The 24,677-nt window shown below is 38.0% G+C and overlaps 1 protein-coding gene across 3 annotated transcripts in view; it reads left to right on the top strand.

Annotated features, from left to right (window-relative positions):
* LOC149248184 (GTPase ERA1, chloroplastic-like) overlaps positions 1-24,677 on the top strand; it is a 158,761-nt gene that overhangs the window by 120,375 nt on the left and 13,709 nt on the right. Inside the window, exons 8-9 of one of the 3 annotated variants that reach the window (XM_089458363.1) lie at positions 533-613; positions 3,038-3,247. In XM_089458363.1, the coding sequence (XP_089314489.1) occupies positions 533-613; positions 3,038-3,097 (141 nt within the window). In that variant the 3' untranslated portion in view covers positions 3,098-3,247. Of the gene's footprint in view, positions 1-494; positions 614-3,037; positions 3,248-24,677 lie in introns of those variants that run through there. The other 2 variants (XR_016266654.1, XM_089458362.1) reach the window with 2 other exon arrangements.

Here is a 24,677-nt window from a genome sequence, read left to right as displayed (position 1 = left end):
CCAGTGGAAGTGAAGCTTACTTGCAGGAACTGGTTACAAGTTAGAGGTGGTCGTTATCTAAGAAGATATTTTGACTTGTTTGATTTTCTAGTTTGGTTTTAGGTGTGTCTGGAACTGCATAAATAAACCTTACACACGAATTCTTATTCCAAGCATATTGATTATATGATGAGTATGTAGAATATCAGTCTTTATTATTTGCCCATAATTGACATAAGATTCAGTGGGTTGCAGTCATCAACTGCAATATTTCTTTGCAATTTTTTTGCTCACATTTCAGATGAAGGGAAGACATTCTTTTTTATATTTGTTGTATTAATGTATCATTATAGTCAGATGCATATGCTTATATGACCAAATGAATTCCTATGTTTACAAGCTTCAAGGAATTTTTGATGTCAATAAATACTGTTATATGGTAATTCCAAAAGAAGTATCAAAAGGAATGCACTCAGCAATATATTGGCTGGTAATTGTATAATGTTTGTTCGCAGTTTGCCAAAGAATAACTTGATCATGATGGTAATCACAGGAAGGGAAGGCACTTAAGCTCTTAGCTACAGCTGCTCGCCTTGACATAGAGGACTTCTTACAGAAGCAAGTATATTTGGAGGTATTTTCTGTTGTGATTTTATACATAACCCTTGAGATTTTGTGCATATAAACGAAAACATTTGAATGTGTCATCTTTTAAAGTTCTATTTTCAAGGTAGCTTGTTAAATTATTCTGTGAAGTTTAATACGAACTAAATTGTATACTTGTCCTATTTTGACCCTTTGTTGGGTGTCAATGTATAAGGTAAAGACTCTTCAAAAGGCATCTTGCCCTAATGATGTATCATAACTGCATACTGACTACTTTTATTGTCATAAATAGTGTCTTGAATCAAGACTCCTTATGAAGCCTGGTTAAGTAGGAAACCAGAGGTATCAATTCCACAAATTTTGGTTGTTTGGCCTGTTGACCACTGGAGTGGTACTTGATGACTATCTGAAGGCTCCATGCCCAAGGATGTACCAAAAGACACTTGTACCATCAGATTACTAGAGTTTTTAAACTCTACTTCTTCTTCTCATCATTTTTTGTTGTACCCAGATTCCACACTCTGCGGGGAGTTGTAATAAGTGATGCTAGTATGATGAATTTTGAGTCATGTAATAGACCTAGGTAGCTTGGGACCTTGCCAACAAGTGAATATTACTTTGAGAGATTTTTTTCCACTTGGTTAATTATCATCTCCCTACTAGGACTTAATAATTAATTGAGTTTTTTCCTCCAAATATAACCTAAAGCCGGAGTATGACTTGATGGTGAGTCGTAGTGTCAATTTTTATTACCATACTAAATCATACAAAAATTTTTGTGGAATTTGGTTAGGTATAGGTGGTCATTTTTAATTTTTTAGATTTTCCGCAGGGGAAAATTGCAATAAAAATTGTATTTGTAATGTAATAAGTGATTTCTAGAGAAGTTGTATGGGGTATGAGTAATAAAATTTACACCTTTCACCCTCAACTTTCTACTGTGACACACTTTGACGGTCAAAAATGTGTTTAGGACTCCAAAACCCATTTTTCTTAAGTTTAGTGGAAAATGTGGCAATAAATTAGGCTAGAAATAAATTAAATAGAGAGAAATAAATTATTCCATGTGACAGAATGACATAGAAATGACTTGGAAATTATACCAAGTCAAAGAGTTGAGTCAAGGGACATGTGGACGATGACTGAGCACTTTACATCATGCACCAATATCTCATGAAAATTGAATTTCCTGGAGTTAATGCAACAATTGCTTATGTGGAAAATCGAATTATTTGGAAGAGCTTACATACTAAAGGAATATTCGATGGAATATCTTGATTGAGGATTTTGTGGGAGCTTGCCTCACTTTAGCTCCAGTGCTTCTACACTTAGCACTTCACTTGGGGAAATACGAGTTTCTCTTGGAGGGGACCACACAGTTCCTTGGGATCTACACTGAGCTTCATTGGGATCTACACTGAGCTTCATTGGGATCATCATCTGAGGTGGCAACACATGGTTTGAGTTTGGATGTTTGATTGGAGTTATCTCATTGCTTTGGTTCACACATGGATTTGTTTACTGTATCACATAGAGAATTCGATTTTCCTCAGGTGCCACATATGGAATTCGATTTGCCTTGGTGTCTCTCTCATCTCCATTTGGAACTCGACTTGCTCTTTCTTGGGATTTGCTCCAATGCCATTTGTCATATGCATTCTTCCTTGGGATTTGCTCCCAACTCTCTATATAATAGAGTCATGGGCTCTCATATTGTATCATGTAATACGAGCTATTGGGCTTGAAGACACGCTGCTGGATTGTACACTCATTGGCAATATAATACAAAAGACTTTGGGGTTACTTGTGAGGTGTTCTTCTCCTTGTATATGGTAAATTCTTGATGTATTTGTTCTTATATTTCTATTTGCTTCCTCATGCTATTATTTCCTTCATGCTTTTCAAGTTATGTTGATATGCAACTATCTCATATTAGCATAAGAATTGTTTAATTTCTCTAGGAAGAAAAATATTTTAATTGGTGTCAAATATATCTCTAGAAATTCTCTCCATTGCATTTGATTAATTCCATGTGGATCTAATTGGTTTTGGTGAAGTTGTGTAGAAAATCCTTCTTTGATCAAGTTTCAAGCGTGAGGGGAAGTTCTCGGAGGAACCAACCCACTCTTGAAATATTCAAGGAGAACCCACATGTGTTAAATTCTAAAGTCTCATCATTCGAATTGTTTTGCAAGGGTTCTTTTGAGTTTTAGGCTCTTATTTCTTGCATAAAAATCAATTAAAAATTTACTTTTCAAGTATTGTGCTTCATTTATTAATATCTTGCTATTTCAAAGAGCTAAATCATGGCTAGCCAAAGAGGAGAGTTTACTCATACTCTTTGGCCTAGCCTTTTGTAGAGTATATTGTAACATATTTCGCAATTTATTGAGCTAACACTTGGTGTGTTTTGTAGCCCATCTCTAACTTGTTTTCTTGTAGCAACTTGCAGGATTCATCTTCAAAACTACTTACAAGTTTGCATGCAAGACCTTGGGGCTCTAACTTCTAGATTATTTCCCTCTCTTGGCCGTGAGCATTATACGGCCTTCTTGGACAAAGCCGAGTTCCTCGTGGGCAAGGCCGAGTTCTTCTTGGGCTGCCTTCTCTCTCCCTTGGCATTGGGCATTGAAGAGGCTTAGCCTCTCTTCTCTTCTTGTAAAAATCTGAATTTTATGGAGCCTTTCTTTGGCCTTAATTGCAAAAGTATTTCAGCAAGGAAAAGTCTATGATTTAAAACTTCATCTGTGAAGACTTTCCTTAGGTTTAGAGGAGGCCTCATGGTATTTTGCATCTTTTAAAGTTAATAAAATTTCTGATTCTGGGAGCATGGGTTTTACCCATTGACATCCCTATCTCTCCAGCTTTCGGAGAGGACTTGTGATTTGGTTTTGTTGATCTCTTTTCACTTGCATGCATCTCATATAATTGGCTAATTAACACAACCATGCATCACACTCATTTTGCATGCTATTTAGTTTGATTTGCTACAAGTTTTAAATTCATTTACTTTCATAGCAAATTCAGTTTTTTTTTTGCATGCAAACACCTTTAACTTGATTCTATTTGGCTTGAATATTGTTCCAAGTTTACTTATGCTTCACCATTGAGCACACTTTACATGCATCAAGTATTTGGGCAAATTCTACTTTACAAAGCAACATTTTATTTCATGTCAAGCAAATATATTTCAAGTTGAAGTTTATTTCTTTCTTTTGCTAATCTACTTTTAGAGATCTTACATGCCCCAAGCATCACTAAAACTTACCTTCAACTTAAGTTGGTTGAATAGACTTTTAGGGACCCTCTACCTCTATTGACTCCTCACTGTGAGATCCAAATCTTTGGGCGAAGGTGAGGTCTGAGGATTAAAGTTCAATTGCAATCTTGCTTTTAGAGTCTAACCAATAAAATAAACCAAGAGCATTTTACATCACATTTTACTTTACTTGCAAGTTCTCAAGTTTTTGCTATCTTGATGGTTTAAAGTTTCACATGCAAATATCATTTCCCATTTCAAGAAGCACTTTTGATGCAAGTATTGTAATCTCTTAAATTTTGCAACAATTTAATTCTCTTGTACTTGGAATATTGTTTACTTTTGCAACTCCATTTCATGTTATCATTTTGATGGTCATTATGCTCATGAATGATTGATGTATCTTGTAAGTTGAGCATTTCATTTTAAAGTACTACTTATTTTATGTTGCAAATTTAATTTCATCTTATTATCTTGGTCTAACATTTAAATTCTCTATCATTTGTGTCTTAATCTCATTTTGGGCAAGCTATTGTTTACTTGAAGGCACTAGTCTACATTTGAATCTATTTCAAGTTTGCTTATATGCTTGAAGACAAGTTACTTTTGATAGACATTGACTAGAATCATCTCATTTACATTCTCCAAGTAGATTACTAATTGTTTTTATTTGAGCAAGATATTTTGCATGCTTTGATTTGTCAATGGTTCATATATCTTAAAGGCATCCTTATATCTTATGCTAACAATTTCTTGTTTCATTTTCAGGATTACTTTTGCTTTTCAACTTGAAAGCATTTCACTTCATTTAAGCAAATATAATTTCATTCTAGAGCAATATTTTGAAGGCACTAGTTGTTCATATGTTTATATTATATATTGATGATTGTTAATGGTTATTGCTCATATCACATTTGCTCATAATATTAAGAAAGTAATCTACTTCACTTTAACATTCTCCTAGAAACCTTACCTATTAAACTTAATTTTCCTTTAGGGACCACCCCCCTTAGTTAACCTAGGAGATAGCTTAAATGGAAAGAGTTGGGAATATGTGACAACCCCATCTCTTAGTTCCTTGTCACCATCCACACCTTGTGGGGTTGAAGGCTTTTCTCACTAACTGTAGGTAGGTGTAGGCGGCAAGGTCAACCTGGCCTATGCACATCTTCCAGATACAACGAGATGTAAAGTGGAAGATAAAAGTAGCAAATGTGTATTTACTAGGTATAGAATTGAATCAAATGTACAAATTGATCCAATAAATGGAAAGGTTCTTACAAGTAGAGATGTAATTTTTGATAAGAGACCTCCACATGTGTATACATTCAAATGGAAAGCTGAACTTTTGCAAGGTGATAGTGAAGAGCTTGAATTTAAAACTCCTCTCACATATAAAATGCACAAAAGAGAAGGGGACAAAGAAATGGAGGAAGCAAAAGTATAGTTGGAGTTGGGAAGACAAGATGACAATCCATCTTAGAAAAGGCCAAAATGGTTTTATCAGACTTGCTACCCACCAAAAGTGGGTGACACCACAAGGGAAATTTTTCTCCTACCATCTCTTCAACCAACAGCCATTGACAACCACTAGTGGCTAATGATTGTTGAAATTTGGGTAGCTATGGGAAGAATTTCCCATGAGAAGCCCTCTTGCCCCAAAGGAAAGCCCATCGTGCCCCAAAGGAAAGTTCAAATGGATAAAAGTAATATTAATATTAATGTCTTGGGTACCCCTCTTTAAAAGAATATTGAATGAATTAATTCAGAATGAGCAAGAAGCTCAATGATAATACAGAGATATTTACAATAATAGAAACATCAAGTTTCTATGTAGAATATGGAAACACTCAGTTTCATCTAAGAAACTGCTTAAACGAAAAAATAGCAACAGCTAACAGAATGAGTATTAAATACTAAATAGGAATATTCTAATACCCTCCCTTAATACTCAATCTATTTACAACACCAATAGACCCTCTGAATTTTACAAATTTATCAGGACCAAGAGGCTTGGTGAAGATGTCGGCGGGCTGCTCTGTTGTGGGAACATATTGCAACTGAACTGAGCCATCTTCAACAAGCTGGCGAATGTAGTGGCAATGAGTTTCCACATGCTTTGTTCTTTCATGAAAGACCGGATTTTTGGCAAGCTTGAGAACTCCCTGATTATCACAAAACAAAGAAGTAGGCCTGGTCTGGGAAACATGCATATCTGCAAGCATACGTCGAAGCCAAACTGCCTCACAGGATGCCTTAACTGCTCCCCGATACTCTGCTTCTGTTGAGGAGAGAGCCACTGCCTGTTGCTTCTTACTAGTCCAAGTAACAGCACCAGATCCTAGACTAAACACATACCCAACTGTAGATTTACGGTCATCAACCGAACTGACCCAGTCAGAGTTAGTGTAACACTGTAACCACTGAGAATAGGATTGGAACTGCGAGTATATAAGAGGCCATAATCAGAAGTACCACGCACATATCGTAGCACACGCTTTGCTGCTATCCAATGATCAGCTTTAGGAGCTGACATAAAGCGGGAGATATAGCTTACTGCAAAACTGATGTCAGGTCTGGTGGCAGTAAGATAGATGAGACTGCCCACTAGTTGCCTGAATAAAGTTTCATCCACAAGGGGAGAGGATGACTGCGATGAAAGTTTGAGCCCTGGTTCCATAGGAGTCGTGGCTGGTTTGCAATCCTGCATTCTGAAACTGTCCACAATATTTTTTGCATACTTGGACTGAGAGAGAAAGATATGATTTTCAGTCGGCCAAACTTCAACCCCCAGACAGTAATGAAGAAGTCCCAAGTCTGTCATCTCAAAAGTTCTGCATAAATCTTGTTTGATCCCATGGATCAAATGTGTAGAGCTGCCAGTAATGATAAGGTCATCCACATAGACAACCACAAGCAAGATATCATCAGCAGTATGCTTGATATACAGGTTTGCATCAGATGGGCTCCGCTGAAAACCCTGATCTGTCAGGTACTGATCAATTTTCATGTACCAAGCCCGAGGAGCTTGCTTCAATCCATAAATGGCTTTAGCTAATCGACACACTTTCTGTTCTTGACCAGCAACCTTGAATCCTGAAGGCTGCGTCATGTAGACTTCTTCTTGGAGATCACCATTTAGGAAAGCACTCTTTACATCCATCTGATGAACTTTCCAATTGAACTGAGCCGCTAGGGCAAGGACAAGCCTTATGGTACTCATCTTGGCTGTAGGAGCAAAAGTTTCTTCATAGTCGATGCCTTCCTTCTGTGAGAACCCTCGAGCCACAAGACGAGCTTTATACTTGTCTATGGTTCCATCAGCTTTGTATTTCACTTTATATACCCATTTGCAGCCTATGGGCTTTTTCCCTGCATGAAGATCAGAAAGTGTCCAGGTGTGATTCTTCTGAAGACTCTGGAATTTGGCTTCCATAGCCTGTTCCCACTCAGATGTACCCTTAGCCTCTGAATAGGTTTGAGGCTCAAAAATACTGTGAAGGTTAGCCATAAGAGCAAAATTGACTGTAGACTGTTGTTTGTTCTTATGTCTAGAAGTTCTACCTTCAAGAAGCTCATCATCTCGGAGATCACCAATAGTTTTAGCCCACCATTTTGGCCGAAGAGTAGAGGAACCAATATTAGGAGGAGGTGGAGAAGACTCAAGAGCAATAGGGGCATCAAGAGGAGGGTTGTTTTCTGGAGGAAGCTCAGATAGAATATTATCAAATACTGATGCTATATCATCCCTCCCATCAGGTGGACCGACCGGAAGAAGAACACTGTGAGGCTGATCCTCAGAACACTGCTCAGAAGAAGAAGACTGAAAGAATCCTCTGTCTTCATCAAATACTACATCACGACTGAAGCTAAGACGACCGGTGGCTATATCTATCAGCCTATAGGCCTTGTGATGATCACTGTAACCTGTCATCATGAGTTTCTGGCTTTTGGAATCCAACTTAGAGCGCTTAGCAGGTGGAATCCAAACATATGCAACTGAGCCAAATACTTTGAGGTGACTGATCTTAGGTTTACGGCCAGACCAAACCTCTTCAGGAGTCTTCCCTTTAACAACCTGAGTAGGTGATCGGTTAAGAAGATAAACAGCAGTAAATACTGCTTCAACCCAGAATTTCTTTGGAACACTCCTGTGTTGGAGCATGGAACGAGCCATTTCAACAACCGTGCAGTTGCGACGCTCGACAACACTGTTCTGCTGAGGAGTGTAGGGGGTGGTTAACTGACGTTTGATGCCATGAATATCACAGAAGTTGGAAAAAGCTGAAGAACAAAATTCCCCCCCATTGTCGGTCCTAAGAGTCATGATGTTACAGCCAGACTCTTTTTCAACTATGGTTTTAAACTTCTGAAATGTACTAAGTGCATCAGATTTATTTTTTAAAAAATACACCCACATCTTTCTACTGAAATCATCAACAATAAGTAAAAAATATTTGCAAGCAGTGATAGAAGCTGTATTCATAGGACCACAAATATCAGCATGAAGTAACTGGAGTACCTTAGATGCGCGCCAAGATTCTCCATCCTTGAATGAAGACTGATGTTGCTTTCCCGCTTGACAGACGCTGCATACCCCCAACTGCTGAGTCTGAATATCAGGTAATCCTGACACAAGTCCCTCCCGAGAGAGCTGAGAGAGATACTGCATATTTAGATGCCCATATCGCTGATGCCATAGAGTGCTGATGGGAGAGACACGTGTTGCTAGAGCCACTTCTGAAGAGTCACCGGTGTCAAGTAGTCTGTATAGACCATGGTCTTCGAGGCCAACAGCAACTGTTAGACTAGTCTCCCTGTCAATAATAGAGCACTTGTGTGCACTAAATACTACATCAAGCTGAGGAGAATTCCTCATAATCTGACTGACAGACAGCAGATTGATTTCCATACCAGGGACATAGTATACATTCAGAAAGATGAGTGTGTGCTCAAAAGACTGGATTTGAACTGTACCTCTGCCAACTACTGTGTACTTTTCACCTCCGCCAAATACCATGGAATCACTGAAAGGTGAGAAGTCAATAAACCAGTCACGCCTGTGAGAGAAATGGCGTGATGCACCAAAATCAATGTACCAGGCAGAGGAAGGAACATGATTTGAAGACCTTTTAGCCATAAAGGCGTAAAAGGCAGAATCTGTCTGCTCAGAATGTTCTGCAACATTTGCTGTCTGATGGGGCCCTCCCTGTTTCTTCTGTTCAGAAGCAATCCTCTGTCGGCAATCTTTCTTCATGTGACCGAACCTGTGACGGTAATTACACTGCACACTTTTCTTCCTAGCAGGATCAAAAGGCTGAGAAGAGCCTCTCTGCTGAAAGGACTGAGAGGACTGATATTTTGCAGCAAATGCATTTTCCGAAGACACTGATGAAGCACCACTACCAAACTGCTGTTTCCACCGATCCTGCTGCAGGAGTTTGGTGCATAGCTCTGGAAACTTCATATCAACATTTGTGGTGGTAATGTTGAGTGTTTCTATGAAATGTTCATAAGATTTTGGTAGACTTTTCAAAGTATTGACTACCATATCTTCTTCCTCCATGGTCCTACCAATAGCTTCGAGTTGATCTCGAATGTCTTTAATTTTGTTGAGATGTTCCTGTAAAGACATATGTTCGTCCATCATGATGGATAACAACTGATTTTTGAGGAAAAAAGCTCTGCTTTTGTCAGATGTTTCGTGCAGTTCTTTCAACTGTTCCCAAATCTCGGCAGTTGTCTTGCCAGAAGGAATCTGCGGTAACTGATCATCAGCGACAGAGAGCTTGAGAAGCATAACAGCCTCTCGATTTCGATCATCAAATTTATCTTGATCGGTACCAGCTGTACCGGGACGAAGCTCTTTGCCCAAAATGAGCTGATCAAGACGCCTGTATTCAAAAATGGTCAGCATTCTTTGTTTCCAAATGTTATAGTTGCTGCCATTAAAGCGTTGATTTCCTTCTAACATCAGATTGGTGAGCGTGGCCATTTTCAAAACAGAAGTCTGACACAAATTTTAATGAAGCTGCCCGCTTATCCTGGTGCAAATAAAAAAAACAGAATTTGTTCTGCAAGACAGGTTTTTAAAATATATATATATATATATATATATATATATATATATATATATATATATATATATATCTACCCAGCAGAAATAAATCTCCACAGAAAATTGCAAACCTTCCGTTTTACTCTGCAACGTCAAACTAATACAGAGGCAGCTTGAGAACAGTAGCACCGACACACTGTTTTTGAATTTCTGCTATATATGTATATATTTTTTTTTTTCTTGCTGCTGTCGTAAACAATGGAGAACCCACGTTTGAATCCCTGATGACTGCCGCTACTATACGGTAAATTCAAATATCAGTTCTAAAAAAATCGCTGATAGTAATGACTGCCGCTGAGTCCAAGCCGACAGTGCCAGACGATTCCGTTCAAAAAGCTTCCAACACGCAGAATTACTGAGATCTGCGGTGATCCGAGAGCTTCCGGATTGGAATCAGGTCGATTTAGCTCTAAAATCGATCGATCGGTGCTTGAAGCATTTCGTTTGGTAGCCTGTCTGTAGCTTCAATTCAGATCTTATTCGCCACTGCAAGGGTGCTATGGCCGTCAGAACCGCGCCGATCCGGCACTGCTAATTGCATTTGTATTCATGGCGGCTTTCTGTAACAGCCGGATTCGAGTAAATCACCGCGAGCCCTTTCGAATGAACCCTCTCAAGCTGCTAATTTCTGTGATTACAGGCTTTAACGGCAAACGGAGACTAGCGACGCCTGCTATGAGTGGTCACAAGAGGACGACTTCGAAGATCGATCCCAGATTCAGATGGAACCTGGTTCAAGAGCTATGCTGCAAAGTTCAGTATCCTTTGGGAGGTTTGAGACTGAGACTTTATCATGGGAAAAATGGTCCTCCTTCTCACAAAACAGAAATCCGCAGAACGAAACCCGCAGAACGAGCCCAAAGAGAAACGATGATACGAGGGCGAGAAAAAAAATAATACCCGACACGCTGACGCCAATTCCGTCTCCCTCGTCTAATCATAAGTCGTAAGTGCCCTTTTCAACACACAGGTGCCACGGCAAAAAATTCTAAGTTTGACCACGATCCCATCAAATGGACTAAGCGGATGACGCGCAAGGCTCTGCGGAATTTCTCGATGCCACCGTTTGATCGAAGAGAATGTGAATATGGCTGCACGCCCTGTCCCTTCTTAAAACCCTGTGGAGATCCCACTTCTGACACCAAGATAACCGACTGCGATTATCCAAACAGAATCGGCAATTTTGTTCTAAAACAGATCCTAGAGTTTCTCAAAAAAATGCTTAGACATGAAGAAATGATAATGCAGGAGAAGAATCCATTTCTGTATCGAGATAGACGACTGTAAGCTTTTATCACAGTGAGCAAAGCCGAGGCTAAGACTCAGTGAAGGCTACCTGGCTTACAGAGGGCTCGACCTTAGAAAGGAATGAGAGAACTCAAGAGATTAGGATGCGAAGAGAATAACTGTTCAAGAAATCTCTTTTTGTTTCTGGCTCCGATACCATAAAAGAATATTGAATGAATTAATTCAGAATGAGCAAGAAGCTCAATGATAATACAGAGATATTTACAATAATAGAAACATCAAGTTTCTATGTAGAATATGGAAACACTCAGTTTCATCTAAGAAACTGCTTAAACGAATAAAAATAGCAACAACTAACAGAATGAGTATTAATTACTAAATAGGAATATTCTAATACTCTTATTATTAATGTGGCAAAGAATCTGCCTACTTGTTTTGTTTAATTAACTAGTTATTTACCATGTAAATACTGAAAATAAATACAAGTACATGCTCAACACATTACAGATCATCAACTGAAGGAAAAACAAGCACACAAGTGACACTGTTGTTTTTGGACCAATGTCCTCGGAAAAACCCAATGCGAGAAAACCTTTGTAGCGCTCTGAGGGTTTTATTATTAAGCAGTTTCAGAATACAATCTGGGTGCCAAACCGTCTCACCCAACAGAGAATGATCTCGGCAGTAGTACCACTCAGTCGGAGATAGATATTCCGGCTAAAACCCTAGTTGAACAATCCCACAACTCTCAACTCCATTCTGCCCCACGAAATCTCAAACATTTGCCTCTAGGAACTGCATCAGCGTCTTTGGCCCAGCGTCACCCCAGCTCGCCCTGCGTTAGCCTCTGGAGGCACTGCGTCAGCCTCTAGAGCCTCTGCGTCACCCACACTGGCTCTTTCTTGCACTGCGCAGCTCCTAGCTGTCTCTGCGTGGGCCCTGACTGGCTCTAGGTGGCCTTTAGCTGGCTCTGCGTCCCTCTCTCCCGGCTTCTACACTGATGCTCCCGGTACCCTCTTTGCCTCTCTGCTTCTGTATTCACTGCCCTTTAGTTGCAACTCTGATCACTCCTTTGATTTCCTTAGCAAGCCCTGCCCCCGAAAATCGAATTCTTGATCAACTCGGTGTATTCTCCAAGTGAATCTCAAGCCTCCTCTTATACTTTTCTCGTTGACAATTCAACGACCAACATTAAGTCTCTAATCAACGGCTAATATTAACTCTGGCTTGATCCATGACTTTTGGACCCTTCTAACACAATTTTATATTAATTCACATTAATATTTTATTTTCTCTAAGTTTAGACTTAGGGACTCCTTAAAAAATATTAATTATTTTAATATCTCCCAAACTGTTTAGAATCTGCCCAAACCATTTATGGGTATTGGAGATCTCATGTGCTTTAGCCTCTCCACCAATTTTTGTGGCTAGAGCACATCCAATGCTACCCCAAATCAACACAAGGAGATGAAATTTGACTTCAATTTTCAATGCAATGATCCTTGAAGAAGCCACTAGCCAAGTGGGACCTAGGGAGAATGGTCCTTGATCTAGGGCTTGGCAAAACTTGAGATTCAAGTGTCATAATGGATTCAAATTTGGAGGACCTCTCAAGGACACACCAACGTAGTTCCAGACCAAGTTTCATCAATTTTGGATAGCTACAATAGATTTTTTATGATGCCTTAGGAGACACTAGGGTTAAGGCTTAGAAAAAGAAGAGAGGAGGTGAACAGATTTTCGTTTGGTGATCACCGAGGACTAGTCCAATGCTTAGCCTATTGGGAGAATGGGGTCAATGAGATTTGATGTTAAAGATTCTTATACCCAATCAAGGAGTTCCCCAACAACTTCGCATGGCCTTAAGGGCAACAATTAGGTTACTAGGAAAATTTATACTTCTTTGATGTTGCAATTGATGACTTATCAAGGAAATTATGAACAATCATATAACCCATAGGACATTCATTCACTATGCATGAAACATATGAAAAACCCTCACAAAGACAAGATTCAATAAATTCACATTTCACTAGGGCAACTATTCCAGCTTCATGAGTGAAAATTTCCATACATTACACATGTGACATAAATGAGAAATAGATCATGTAAAAGACACAAGTATATCGAAATCTTCCAATCATCAATAGAGATAAAAATCGAAGCTCTAAGATTGAAGACAAGCCTTCCAAACATCAAAATGCATCAAGATATCCAATTTGTCCTTCAAAAGGTCTAGCGAAATTCTCAAGAGATAATGATCCAAATCCAAGTGACGATCAAATGAAATGATCATGACATCAAGGTATATCATCCTCTAAGGGGTTTGATGTGCCTAATTAGGCCTAATGATGCCCCAACTAATAAAATAATGTGCAAAAATAACAATACTTGGTGACAAGTCCACCAAGATAGCTTCATAATACAAAAATAGGCCTCTCAAGAGGGAAAAATGATAGATACAATAGTTCGAAGGGCCATTGAAGAGGCCTAGTGGAGTCCAATATGTGCCAAAGTGAAGGGGTGAGCTCCAAACATTGTGATAAATGGGCTGACCCCTTGACATCCAAGCAAATGACCTATGATGCCCCTAAGTGGCTTTGGGGGCACAAAACATCCTCATGGGTCTCCAAATGGATCGAACATGCCTATATCCCATCTGTAAGGGTTGGAAGAATGATGCAATCCCTCCCTTTGTCTCCCATGGTGAGACATATCCTCATCTAGGCCCTGGATCAACTGGCAAGTGTGTGGTTCAAGAGTGTAGCTGGCTGGGTAGGTTGGTCTAGGTGCATCATCATTGTCAAATAAATGGAACACGAGCAAACAATGAGTGGAGCTGGAGGATCCCATGATGTGGCAATCTCCTCTCTGCTGGTGGAGGCCCATGGCTCTCAACGCTCACCCTACAAATGTCAATATGACCCTCTGGAGGACTTGGACCCTATATAGGGAAACCAAATCCACGATGAAGACCCACCTACAATTCTGTATAAGATCCAATGCGTACCCTCACCTTCTAGTACAACAAATCATCAGCGCAATCGAGTAAATAAGCTTACAAATCATGGAAGCAAGTGGATAGGTCATAGTGGCATGCCCTTCCATAATGGGCTTTAGAAGGTACAATGTCTCCAAGTTTAAGAAGAAGGTTAACCAATGATCCTATTAGGTGGTTTTAACCTTTAAGGGGGTGACATGTCCATGGTACATCCATCAAATGGCAGGTGGCATGTGATATAATGATGGAGTAGAGTGGGGCATCAAGGGAAGGCTCCGAACCACATGCCATAGTACAAGGGTAGCTTTAATAGGGGAAGCCCACAGTTGGGTGTATGAATGAAGGAGGGAGCAATCGTGTTACATGATTTACCCCAACCTTTGTTTTTCAACCCTTCATCATATGCTTTTTGCCTTCTATTGATTTTTCCTTTATAATTGCTCGCGGGTCCAGGGGATGGGATTACGATGTGTAAGAATAGCGGTGAGTACCACTTGTTGAAATGTGTAACTAGGTCCGATCTTCATAATGTCTATTATAATCATGATTTTATATATTTGATATTAAAGAGAGAAGAAATTTGTTTTTGTCATTCTTGATGCATGGGTTTCATGCTCAAGATAAATTTATTTATAGGTCATGTTAGTGTCAGTCTTTCCAGCCTTCCTCCAGTGATCAAATGTGCGCTTACAAAGTGATTTTGAAGTGTCAAGGTCAAATTTTGTCATTTCAGTGAGTCTTCAAGCAAAATTTGGTCACTAGGCATTAGGTCTAGGGTTCGCTTTCACTCTTCTCAAAGTTGTCCAAATGGCGGTCCATGTCATCATTCAGCTGAGTCTATCATCATTCATAGGGTTTTCATTATCATCTCAGTGTTTAATGAGTCATTTTACACCTTGTTCATGCTTCAGTTGCGCTTAGGTAGGGTCATTTCCCTCTCCTAGGGTTTTGGAGGTAATTTCTCTTGGGCGGCCAAATCACCGGCAAAACTTGTTTCCTGATGCTCATACACCTTCCCCTATTCTTAAAGTACTTTATCAAACACTTCTCATCACTGAGATCCCCCAAATTCTTCATTTTTGCACAAACCCTAGTTTCTAGCTACAACCTGGCAATTTTCTAGGTTGGGCCTGTGTTTTGCCCTTTTGGACCCCTTTCCCTCACTCAATCCCTGAGATTCCACTTTCCCCTGCTTCCTAACATCCCTCCCTACTTCCAAAAATTTCCCCAAGAATTTAGAAGCCCCTTATCCCCTTCATTTCGCTTCATTTCGACAAAATTCCTTGTTTCACACATCGGGATAAGTTTCACTCAAAAGCTGTTTCAGAGCAATCAAAAATGAATTTTAGAAAACTGAGAGAGGTTTCTGTCCATAACATGCCAAAGAAGAAAAACCTCCTTCACTTTTTACACAGGTGTCATGGTTTGAGAGAAATGTCAAGAATTCCGTTGCCTTAGGAGAATCAAAGACACCTCTGAAGTGACCTTGGGAAAATCAAGTTTTTTCCTAGCTTGGTTGGCCAAATGATTTGCTTGATGGGTAAAATGATAACTAGACACAAAGAGCTTTCCAATGAGCTATCATGAGCTCAATTTGGGGTTGAGCAAGGCATTCAAAAGTTGACTGCAACAACACTCTTCCTTCAGGCAGCCTCATTTGACACTTTTTGACCAGTCTTGGGAGATTTGATTTTTGACAGGTCAAATCAACTCCAAATTGAAAAATTCCAGTTGGGTTGGAAAGTAGACTCAAATACCTTTCCAACGAGCTATCCTGCACCTGATTCTGACACTGGGAAGGCCTCCAAAAGCCTCCTAAAAGGCGCGCGACCCGTCAGAGGCGCGCGACCCGTCAGGCACCCTCTGCCAGTGCAAAAATTACACTGGCGCGACCCGTTGGGGATTTCTCCACAGAACTTTGCCAGTGAGCTGCCAAGGAACCACAAGTTGTTAAATTTGTTCAAGGTAGGCTCTCTACACATCATTTTGGTGGTTGGTTATGAATGTAAGCCCTCATGCTTGTGTTTTAACCTCAAATCATGCAAGTGACAAGACACTATATGGCTGCATTGTTAATGTGTAAATGTGCTAGGGTTTGTGTTGTTTCAAGGTATTCCCCTTGGTAAATTGTTTCCCTCCTTCCCTTTTTACTCATATTTGCATTCATATCTATTTTCCCCATGCTATGTTGTAAATAATTGCAAACCCTTTCCCCCTCCCAAAGCATCAAAAACTCAAACCCTACTCTTGCTTCACCATATGCATGCTATAAACATAAAAATTTCTTGGCGAATATGTGAAAGGTTTTGTAAATAAGTTTCCAAATGTCCCCTTGTTACATACATGTATTCCCTTATGTTCACTGTTTATACATGTATTCCTATATGCAGTGATTTTGTAAATGATTCCCTATATCCTTGTTATGTACATGTATGCCTGTATATATGCAAATATTTGTTTGCAATGTATTCCCTAAATTCCCTGTTATTCATATATTCCCAATTCCTTGTGCAAGAGGTCCCTCCCCTAACATTTCCCTCATGTCATTGTCCCCTTGAAACAGCATAGAGTTCAACACTTTTACAAGCAGAAACAACAGTACATTTTGTCCACTCTGCTCCTCAAACATGTCAGAAACCGAAACATATGAGCAGAGTGATGACCAAGCATCAGTGTCAGAGGTTGAGGTACAGAGGAGACTAGAGGGTGCACAGTGGACCATCACCTACCTTGAGCAGCGCAACACACAGTTGGAAGATGAGCAGGCACTTGATGAGTTATGGAGGATTTGCAGTGACCGAGTCTTGAACCGAAGAAGACCCGGTGATCCATTGCCCGTTGACCGAGAGTCCATGCTCATCCAGGAGAATGCACACTTGGAGAGGCTGTTGGCTAAGGCCAACCAAGAGAAGAAATTGCTGAGGAACATGAAAAACCATTACTGGGCAAGAATGCATGTGTGCAAGGCCAAAATGAAGATGTTTCAAAGGCGGTTGTTCGAGGCCCTAAAAGGGAAGAAGAAGACCAATCCACTCCGTATCTTGGCTGAGGCTTCACTCAAAGATCATGGCACTAAATAGCCTAGCCACAACTCAAATCCCAAAAAAATTTGAGAATTTTGGGTAATTTTGGCATTTTTTGGTAATTTACAGGTTTTGCTCTTTAACGGGTCTCACCCCCCGTGAGACCCTTTGTCATGGCAACTCCTTTTCACAAAAACTCAGCATTTCCTGATTTGTTATGCAAAGTTACATATGCCCATGGATGGACTTGAGCTTTTATGGAGTTTTGGGCCTTCAGAAGGTCAAAATACATGCAAAATTTGACTTTCTGCCACTTTTTTGAACTGCAGAAAGCTGTCTTGGGAGAATTGGTTTTTGACAGGCCAAATGAACTCCAAATTCAAAAATTCCAGTTGGGTCGGAAAGTAGACTCACAAACCTTTCCAACAAGCCCACTTTTGCTCAATTTGGCCACCTGCAAGTACCCCAAACAGAGCTCCAAAGGGGCGCGACCCGTCAGGCAGGGGGGCGCGACCTGTCAGGCAGTTTTTTGCCAGATTGTACTGTACAGCCCAGAAAATGCAGATTTGACTCAGTTTGACTTTTTGACGTTGAAGATGATTATCTTTGATGTAATTTTTGTAACTCTAAGACACTTTTAATCTTGTTTAACACTTCTAGAAGATTCATTCATGTAAAGGGTAAATATTTAATGAATGGATTGGTTTCCTAGCTTATAGAGGCAAGTTGTTTTGACTGCCTAGATTGTAGTGCTTAGTTTAGAAGTGGTTGAAACAGCTCCTAGGATAGTGAGCTCGACCCATGGAGGCAGGGAAAGAGGTTAGATCATCTATATTATGTACTTTCTTGCTCATTTTCATGGTTGGACTCTTGATGGAGAAACTATCATTGTATTATTTCACTGTATCTCTGCAATTTTTGGCTAAGGAAGACCAGGGTTTTGCAATCCTCTTTGGGATTCTCGTGGACTCATGTGTTGATGGTGTGTTTCTCAATGTATTTGTAAGCTTGTTATGTGATTCATTTCCTTTCTTTTACTTCTGCACATTAAACAAATGAAGTGTTAAAGTAAGAATTCATGCCTGCCATGCTCTGCTTTTAAGTTTGTTTAATTTCAATGTTTTCTTCTGTCTAAAGAGAATTCAAAGTTATTGTTTGCCTCTCTTTAGCTCTTCATCTTTCATTCCTGACCATCCACCTCAGTTAAAGGCATCAACGCTGTCTCCTACCTCGCCCCAAGGAACCCCCTGCAGAAACTGTGTCCAATCCCCGCACCCAAAATTGCCCTCTCCTCAATTTGCCACCAAAAACCCAAAAAACCCCAAATCAACCCTTTTGATTAGTTTACTAGCCTAATATTAGTGTTACCTTATTGGTCATCTCATCTATTGAAGATTTTACCGAGATAGACCGGAGAGAGCCTTCTCCTGCCCCGTAGGGCTAGCTACGAGGCTAAATGGTTTGATGTTGCCTTGAGGTTTACCTTTCTCAACCTGAGGTGAAATTTCAAGCGCTAACATACTGGCGACCATACTGGGGAGAACACATTAATCGTTTGCTCATTGACTTGTTATTTCATAAGTCTTAGACGGAGCCTGAAGTTACGCCAGGTAGCCTTCGAAAACGCTCTTGTTTTACATCAGCGTTAGTAGATAAACGCTGCTTCAGTCAATCTCCGTGAGCTTGTGAATGTAACACTTTGGATTTCAGAGATCTGTGGTTTGAGCTTTTTGAATTTTTGTTCGGAGAATCCACAGTAATAGAATTTTTACACCAACGTTTCGAATCCCAAATGGGATCCATCATCAGGGTAAGAGAAAGATGATCAAAGAAGAGCGAGATGGAAGAAATAAATACTCATGAGGGAAGGAATTTTTAAGGAACAGCACAGGTTGGCAAGAAAGATTTATAATGAAACCTAAAATTAATTTAAATTTTTATTTTTATAAATTAATATCATTTATTTAATTTCTATAAATTAATATCATTTATTTAATTTCTATAAATTAATATCATATATTTAATATTTATAAAACAAAAACTTTAAACTAAAAACAATATTAATATTAATATCTAAAAACTAAAAACTAAAAAATATATTAATATTAATATCATAAATCTATGTGTAACCTAAAATCTATATTAATATTAAAAATCAATAAAAACTAATATATATATATTAATATTAAAATCATAAATCTTAATATCTATAAAACATTAATACTTATATAACCTAATGACTATCTAACTTAATATTTATATAACCTAAAATATATATAACTTAATATATATAAAAGTATTAATATCAATAAAACCTAATATCTATATTAATATCTAAAAAACTAATAATATATATATTAATATTAATATCATAAACCTTTATATGACCTAAAATCTAAATTAATATTAATATCTAAAAACTAATATAAATATTAATATCGTAAAACCTAAAAACTATATAACATTAATATTTAAATAACCTAATGACTATAAAACTTAAATTTTTTATAAAACTAGATCACTATATAATTTAAATGTTTAAATAACCTAAAATCTATATAACTTAATATATTAATACCAATAAAACCTAATATATATCAATATCTAAATAAATTAATATTAAAATAACTAAATAAATTAATATTAAAATAACCTAAATTCTATATTAAAATCTAAACTACATTAAAACCTACATTAATGTCTAAATTATATTAAAATCTATGCTAGAAATTATATTAAAAAGTAGAGCTTTAATAGAATCTAAATGACGTAATAACAAAATTAATATTAAAATCGAAACTATGCTAATGTCTATAATAATATCTAAATTAATAACAATCTTACCTATTCGACAACTTACCTGGGGCCGGGCAGACGTTTCTTGATTTCACTGATCAGGGGAAGCCAGCTTCCGCTAATCTCCAAACCGCTGTCTCTGTTCAGATTACAAGGATGCTTCAGGATCTCGAGGGCTTCTCTGATTTTCCGTCTCTGATGTTGCTCTTCTCTCGCGATAATTGATGCGTTTTCTAAGCAGATGTGGTGTTTAGTCTTCGAGGAGTGCTCTGCCAAGGCTGAGGTACGGGATCTTCCATTCCTGATGTCAGCTCCATGTTCTTTCAGTCTTGTCTGGAGGGAGCGACCAGTTTCACCTATGTAGCTTTTTCCACACGAACAGTCTATTTTATAGACTCCTTTAAGCTGTTGCTTGTCAATATCATCCTTAACAGATTTTAAACTTTGTCTGATGGTACCGGGAGCTGAGAATTGAGTTACAATGTTTTTCTTTCTTAGGATCTTTGCCATTTTATCTGTGACCCCATGGATATAAGGTAGAAAAACCTTACCACCTTGAGGTTGATCCTCCTCTTTAGGTTTGGGAGATGACAACCTCATTTCGGTGAAAACGCAGAGGTTATAGCTCCAGAAAATTTAAATGAAAGCTCTAATAAAAATAAAAATAATGAGTGTGACAATAATAGCGCAGAAGTTTTTATAGGTGATGAGTCTAAACCAAAAACAATGAATAGGATCAGCATAGATAATGATAATCCCCTGGGCAGGGCGGGAAATGAAAAGAATGAAGACAAAGTGAGCCTTGTTGACATGGATAGTATTGAGAGGGTGCAGGTCTCCAGAGAAGATGCACATGGCAAAGATGTGAAAAGGCCAGAATTAAACACTAATGATGTCAGTTTTATCCAAAAAGATGTGGCAAAATGCAATGTGCTGAGCAAGGATGCTGGCGGAAACTCATATGGTTCAACATCAACATCAAAAAGAAAAGTAGTTAACCTGTCTTCCGAGGTTCTTGACCAGGTAGCCGTTAATGTTCTCAGCAAGGGGATGGGGTTTGCAATGGCCCCTAAAAGCCTCCCCATTGAAAAGATGATTTGTAGCATTGAAGATGGGATTAGCAACCTCCCTCTTGAAGACAAAGAAGCATTAAGGCAAGAGTTTTCTCTCATCATGAGAAAAGCCAAGGCTCCCAAAAGCAACTTGAGTAAGGAAGAGCAAGAGGCTTTCAGATCCTTACGAAATAATGACAAGTTAGTTGTTCTTAAAGCAGATAAAGGAGGAGCAGCCGTTATCCTTGATAAAGAAGACTATGTTAAGAAAATGAATGATCACCTAAATTGTGGCAGTTATAAGAAGCTGAACAGCAATCCCATGGCCAAAATTATGAAGGATGTAAAAAAGATTATCTCAGATTCCAGCCTTGACGAAAAATTGAAGAAGAAATTAACCCCCTCTTGTGAAACCATCCCTAGAATCTATGGATTACCCAAGATCCATAAGGAGGGGGTCCCCCTTAGACCGATAGTTAATACTATTGGCTCCCCAACCTATGAGCTTGCTAAATATGTCGCCAAGATTCTAAAACCCCTGGTTGGAAATACTGACTCCTTCATTAAAGACTCGCACGACTTTGTGAATCTTATTAGAAATGAAAGAATGGAAAAGGATGACATCCTTGTGAGCTTTGACGTGGTTTCCTTATTCACGAAGATTCCTCTTGATGAAGCCATTCAGGTTATAAGAGGTGTCACTGATCCAGAGACCGCAAAGCTGGCTGAAGTCTGCTTAAGGTCAACTGTATTCACATTCCAAGGAACATTTTATGAACAGACATCTGGTGTAGCAATGGGATCACCCCTATCGCCAATTGTGGCCAACCTATACATGGAATATTTTGAGAAGAAGGCCTTGGAATCTTATCCTTTAAAACCAGCTTGGTGGAAGCGTTTTGTCGATGACACCAATATAAAATGGACCCATGGTAAAACAGAACTCGACAAGTTTTTTAATCACCTTAACTCCATCTCCCCTGATATAAAATTCACTATGGAGCTTGAAGAAAATATGAGCATCCCTTTCTTGGACATTCTTATCATCAGAAAAGAGGATGGCTCTTTGGGCCATAAGGTTTTCAGGAAGTCAACTCACACGGAGAGCTACCTTCATGCGGATTCCCACCATCACCCAGCCCAAAAGCTTGGCGTTCTGAACACTCTTGCCATTAGAGCCCTCCGAATTTCTGACTCAGAACATATAAATGAAGAGAAGAGGCATTTAGTTTCAACTTTCAAAAATATAGGCTACAAGGATCATGAGATTAAGAAAGCCATAAAGAGAGCTGAAATGAGGTTGTCATCTCCCAAACCTAAAGAGGAGGATCAACCTCAAGGTGGTAAGGTTTTTCTACCTTATATCCATGGGGTCACAGATAAAATGGCAAAGATCCTAAGAAAGAAAAACATTATAACTCAATTCTCAGCTCCCGGTACCATCAGACAAAGTTTAAAATCTGTTAAGGATGATATTGACAAGCAGCAGCTTAAAGGAGTCTATAAAATAGACTGTTCGTGTGGAAAAAGCTACATAGGTGAAACTGGTCGCTCCCTCCAGACAAGACTGAAAGAACATGGCGCTGACATCAGGAATGGAAGATCCTGTACCTCAGCCTTGGCAGAGCACTCCTCGAAGACTAAACACCACATCTGCTTAGAAAACGCATCAATTATCGCGAGAGAAGAGCAACATCAGAGACGGAAAATCAGAGAAGCCCTCGAGATCCTGAAGCATCCTTGTAATCTGAATAGAGACAGCGGTTTGGAGATTAGCGGAAGCTGGCTTCCCCTGATCAGTGAAATCAAGAAACGTCTGCCCGGCCCCAGGTAAGTTGTCGAATAGGTAAGATTGTTATTAATTTAGATATTAATATTAGTTTACATATGAATATAAATATTATTATAGATATTAGCATAGTTTCGATTTTAATATTAATTTTGTTATTAGGTCATTTAGATTCTATTAAAGCTCTACTTTTTAATATAATTTCAAGCATAGATTTTAATATAATTTAGACATTAATGTAGGTTTTAATGTAGTTTAGATTTTAATATAGAATTTAGGTTATTTTAATATTAATTTATTTAGTTATTTTAATATTAATTTATTTAGATATTGATATATATTAGGTTTTATTGGTATTAATATATTAAGTTATATAGATTTTAGGTTATTTAAACATTTAAATTATATAGTGATCTAGTTTTATAAAAATTTTAAGTTTTATAGTCATTAGGTTATTTAAATATTAATGTTATATAGTTTTTAGGTTTTATGATATTAATATTTATATTAGTTTTTAGATATTAATATTAATTTAGATTTTAGGTCATATAAAGGTTTATGATATTAATATTAATATATATATATATATATATTATTAGTTTTTTAGATATTAATATAGATATTAGGTTTTATTGATATTAATACTTTTATATATATTAAGTTATATATATTTTAGGTTATATAAATATTAAGTTATATATATTAAGTTAGATAGTCATTAGGTTATATAAGTATTAATGTTTTATAGATATTAAGATTTATGATTTTAATATTAATATATATATTAGTTTTTATTGATTTTTAATATTAATATAGATTTTAGGTTACACATAGATTTATGATATTAATATTAATATATTTTTTAGTTTTTAGTTTTTAGATATTAATATTAATATTGTTTTTAGTTTAAAGTTTTTGTTTTATAAATATTAAATATATGATATTAATTTATAGAAATTAAATAAATGATATTAATTTATAAAAATAAAAATTTAAATTAATTTTAGGTTTCATTATAAATCTTTCTTGCCGACCTGTGCTGTTCCTTAAAAATTCCTTCCCTCATGAGTATTTATTTCTTCCATCTCGCTCTTCTTTGATCATCTTTCTCTTACCCTGATGATGGATCCCATTTGGGATTCGAAACGTTGGTGTAAAAATTCTATTACTGTGGATTCTCCGAACAAAAATTCAAAATGTAACACTTCATCTGCAATTCACCCCAGTACATGTATCAAGTTCAGATCTGATTGTTGATGGTGGACAACGATCAGACACTTGAAAGGCTGAAATCATTCACTTGGCGACTCTAAATCATTTTTGAGATCAGATCCAAAGACTCCACTGGAGGATGATCCCGACCAGCAAAAACATGAAAGGAGAATATGGCAAGATCAGGTACTCAAGTTGGAATTTCATCCAAGACATTTTGTTCTTTGTCATAAATTATTTCTTCTCTTTTCCCGAGAATGTCAAGAAGGCTTTGCAAAGTATACTGTATTTGAGAAGAGATCCTCGGCCTGCAGTTGATTCTTTCCCTTTGAAGATTGTGAATACCAAAGATTTGCATACCTTTGAGCTTGATCAAGACCTTTCTTCTAAATTTCGTGATGACCATCTTCAGATTGATGAATCTCAAGAGACCAAGACTGATTCTATACCTGCTGTACATACCCCTACAGCTTGTAAAATCCCAGATCGGTATAAACCTCTTGTTTTACCTCCTGTTCTTCATGCTTTCCCCAAAAATTATGATCTATACTTGCCGAGGTTTGATGGTGAATGTAAGAATGTCAATGCCGAGCA

Source organism: Pinus tabuliformis, chromosome 7, assembly GCF_031772625.1.
Source record: "Pinus tabuliformis cultivar Carrire ecotype Pingquan chromosome 7, CPIR1, whole genome shotgun sequence".
NCBI lineage: Eukaryota > Viridiplantae > Streptophyta > Pinopsida > Pinales > Pinaceae > Pinus > Pinus tabuliformis.
Note: the sequence above shows the minus strand (reverse complement) of the source record. Positions and strands in the feature narration are given on the sequence as shown.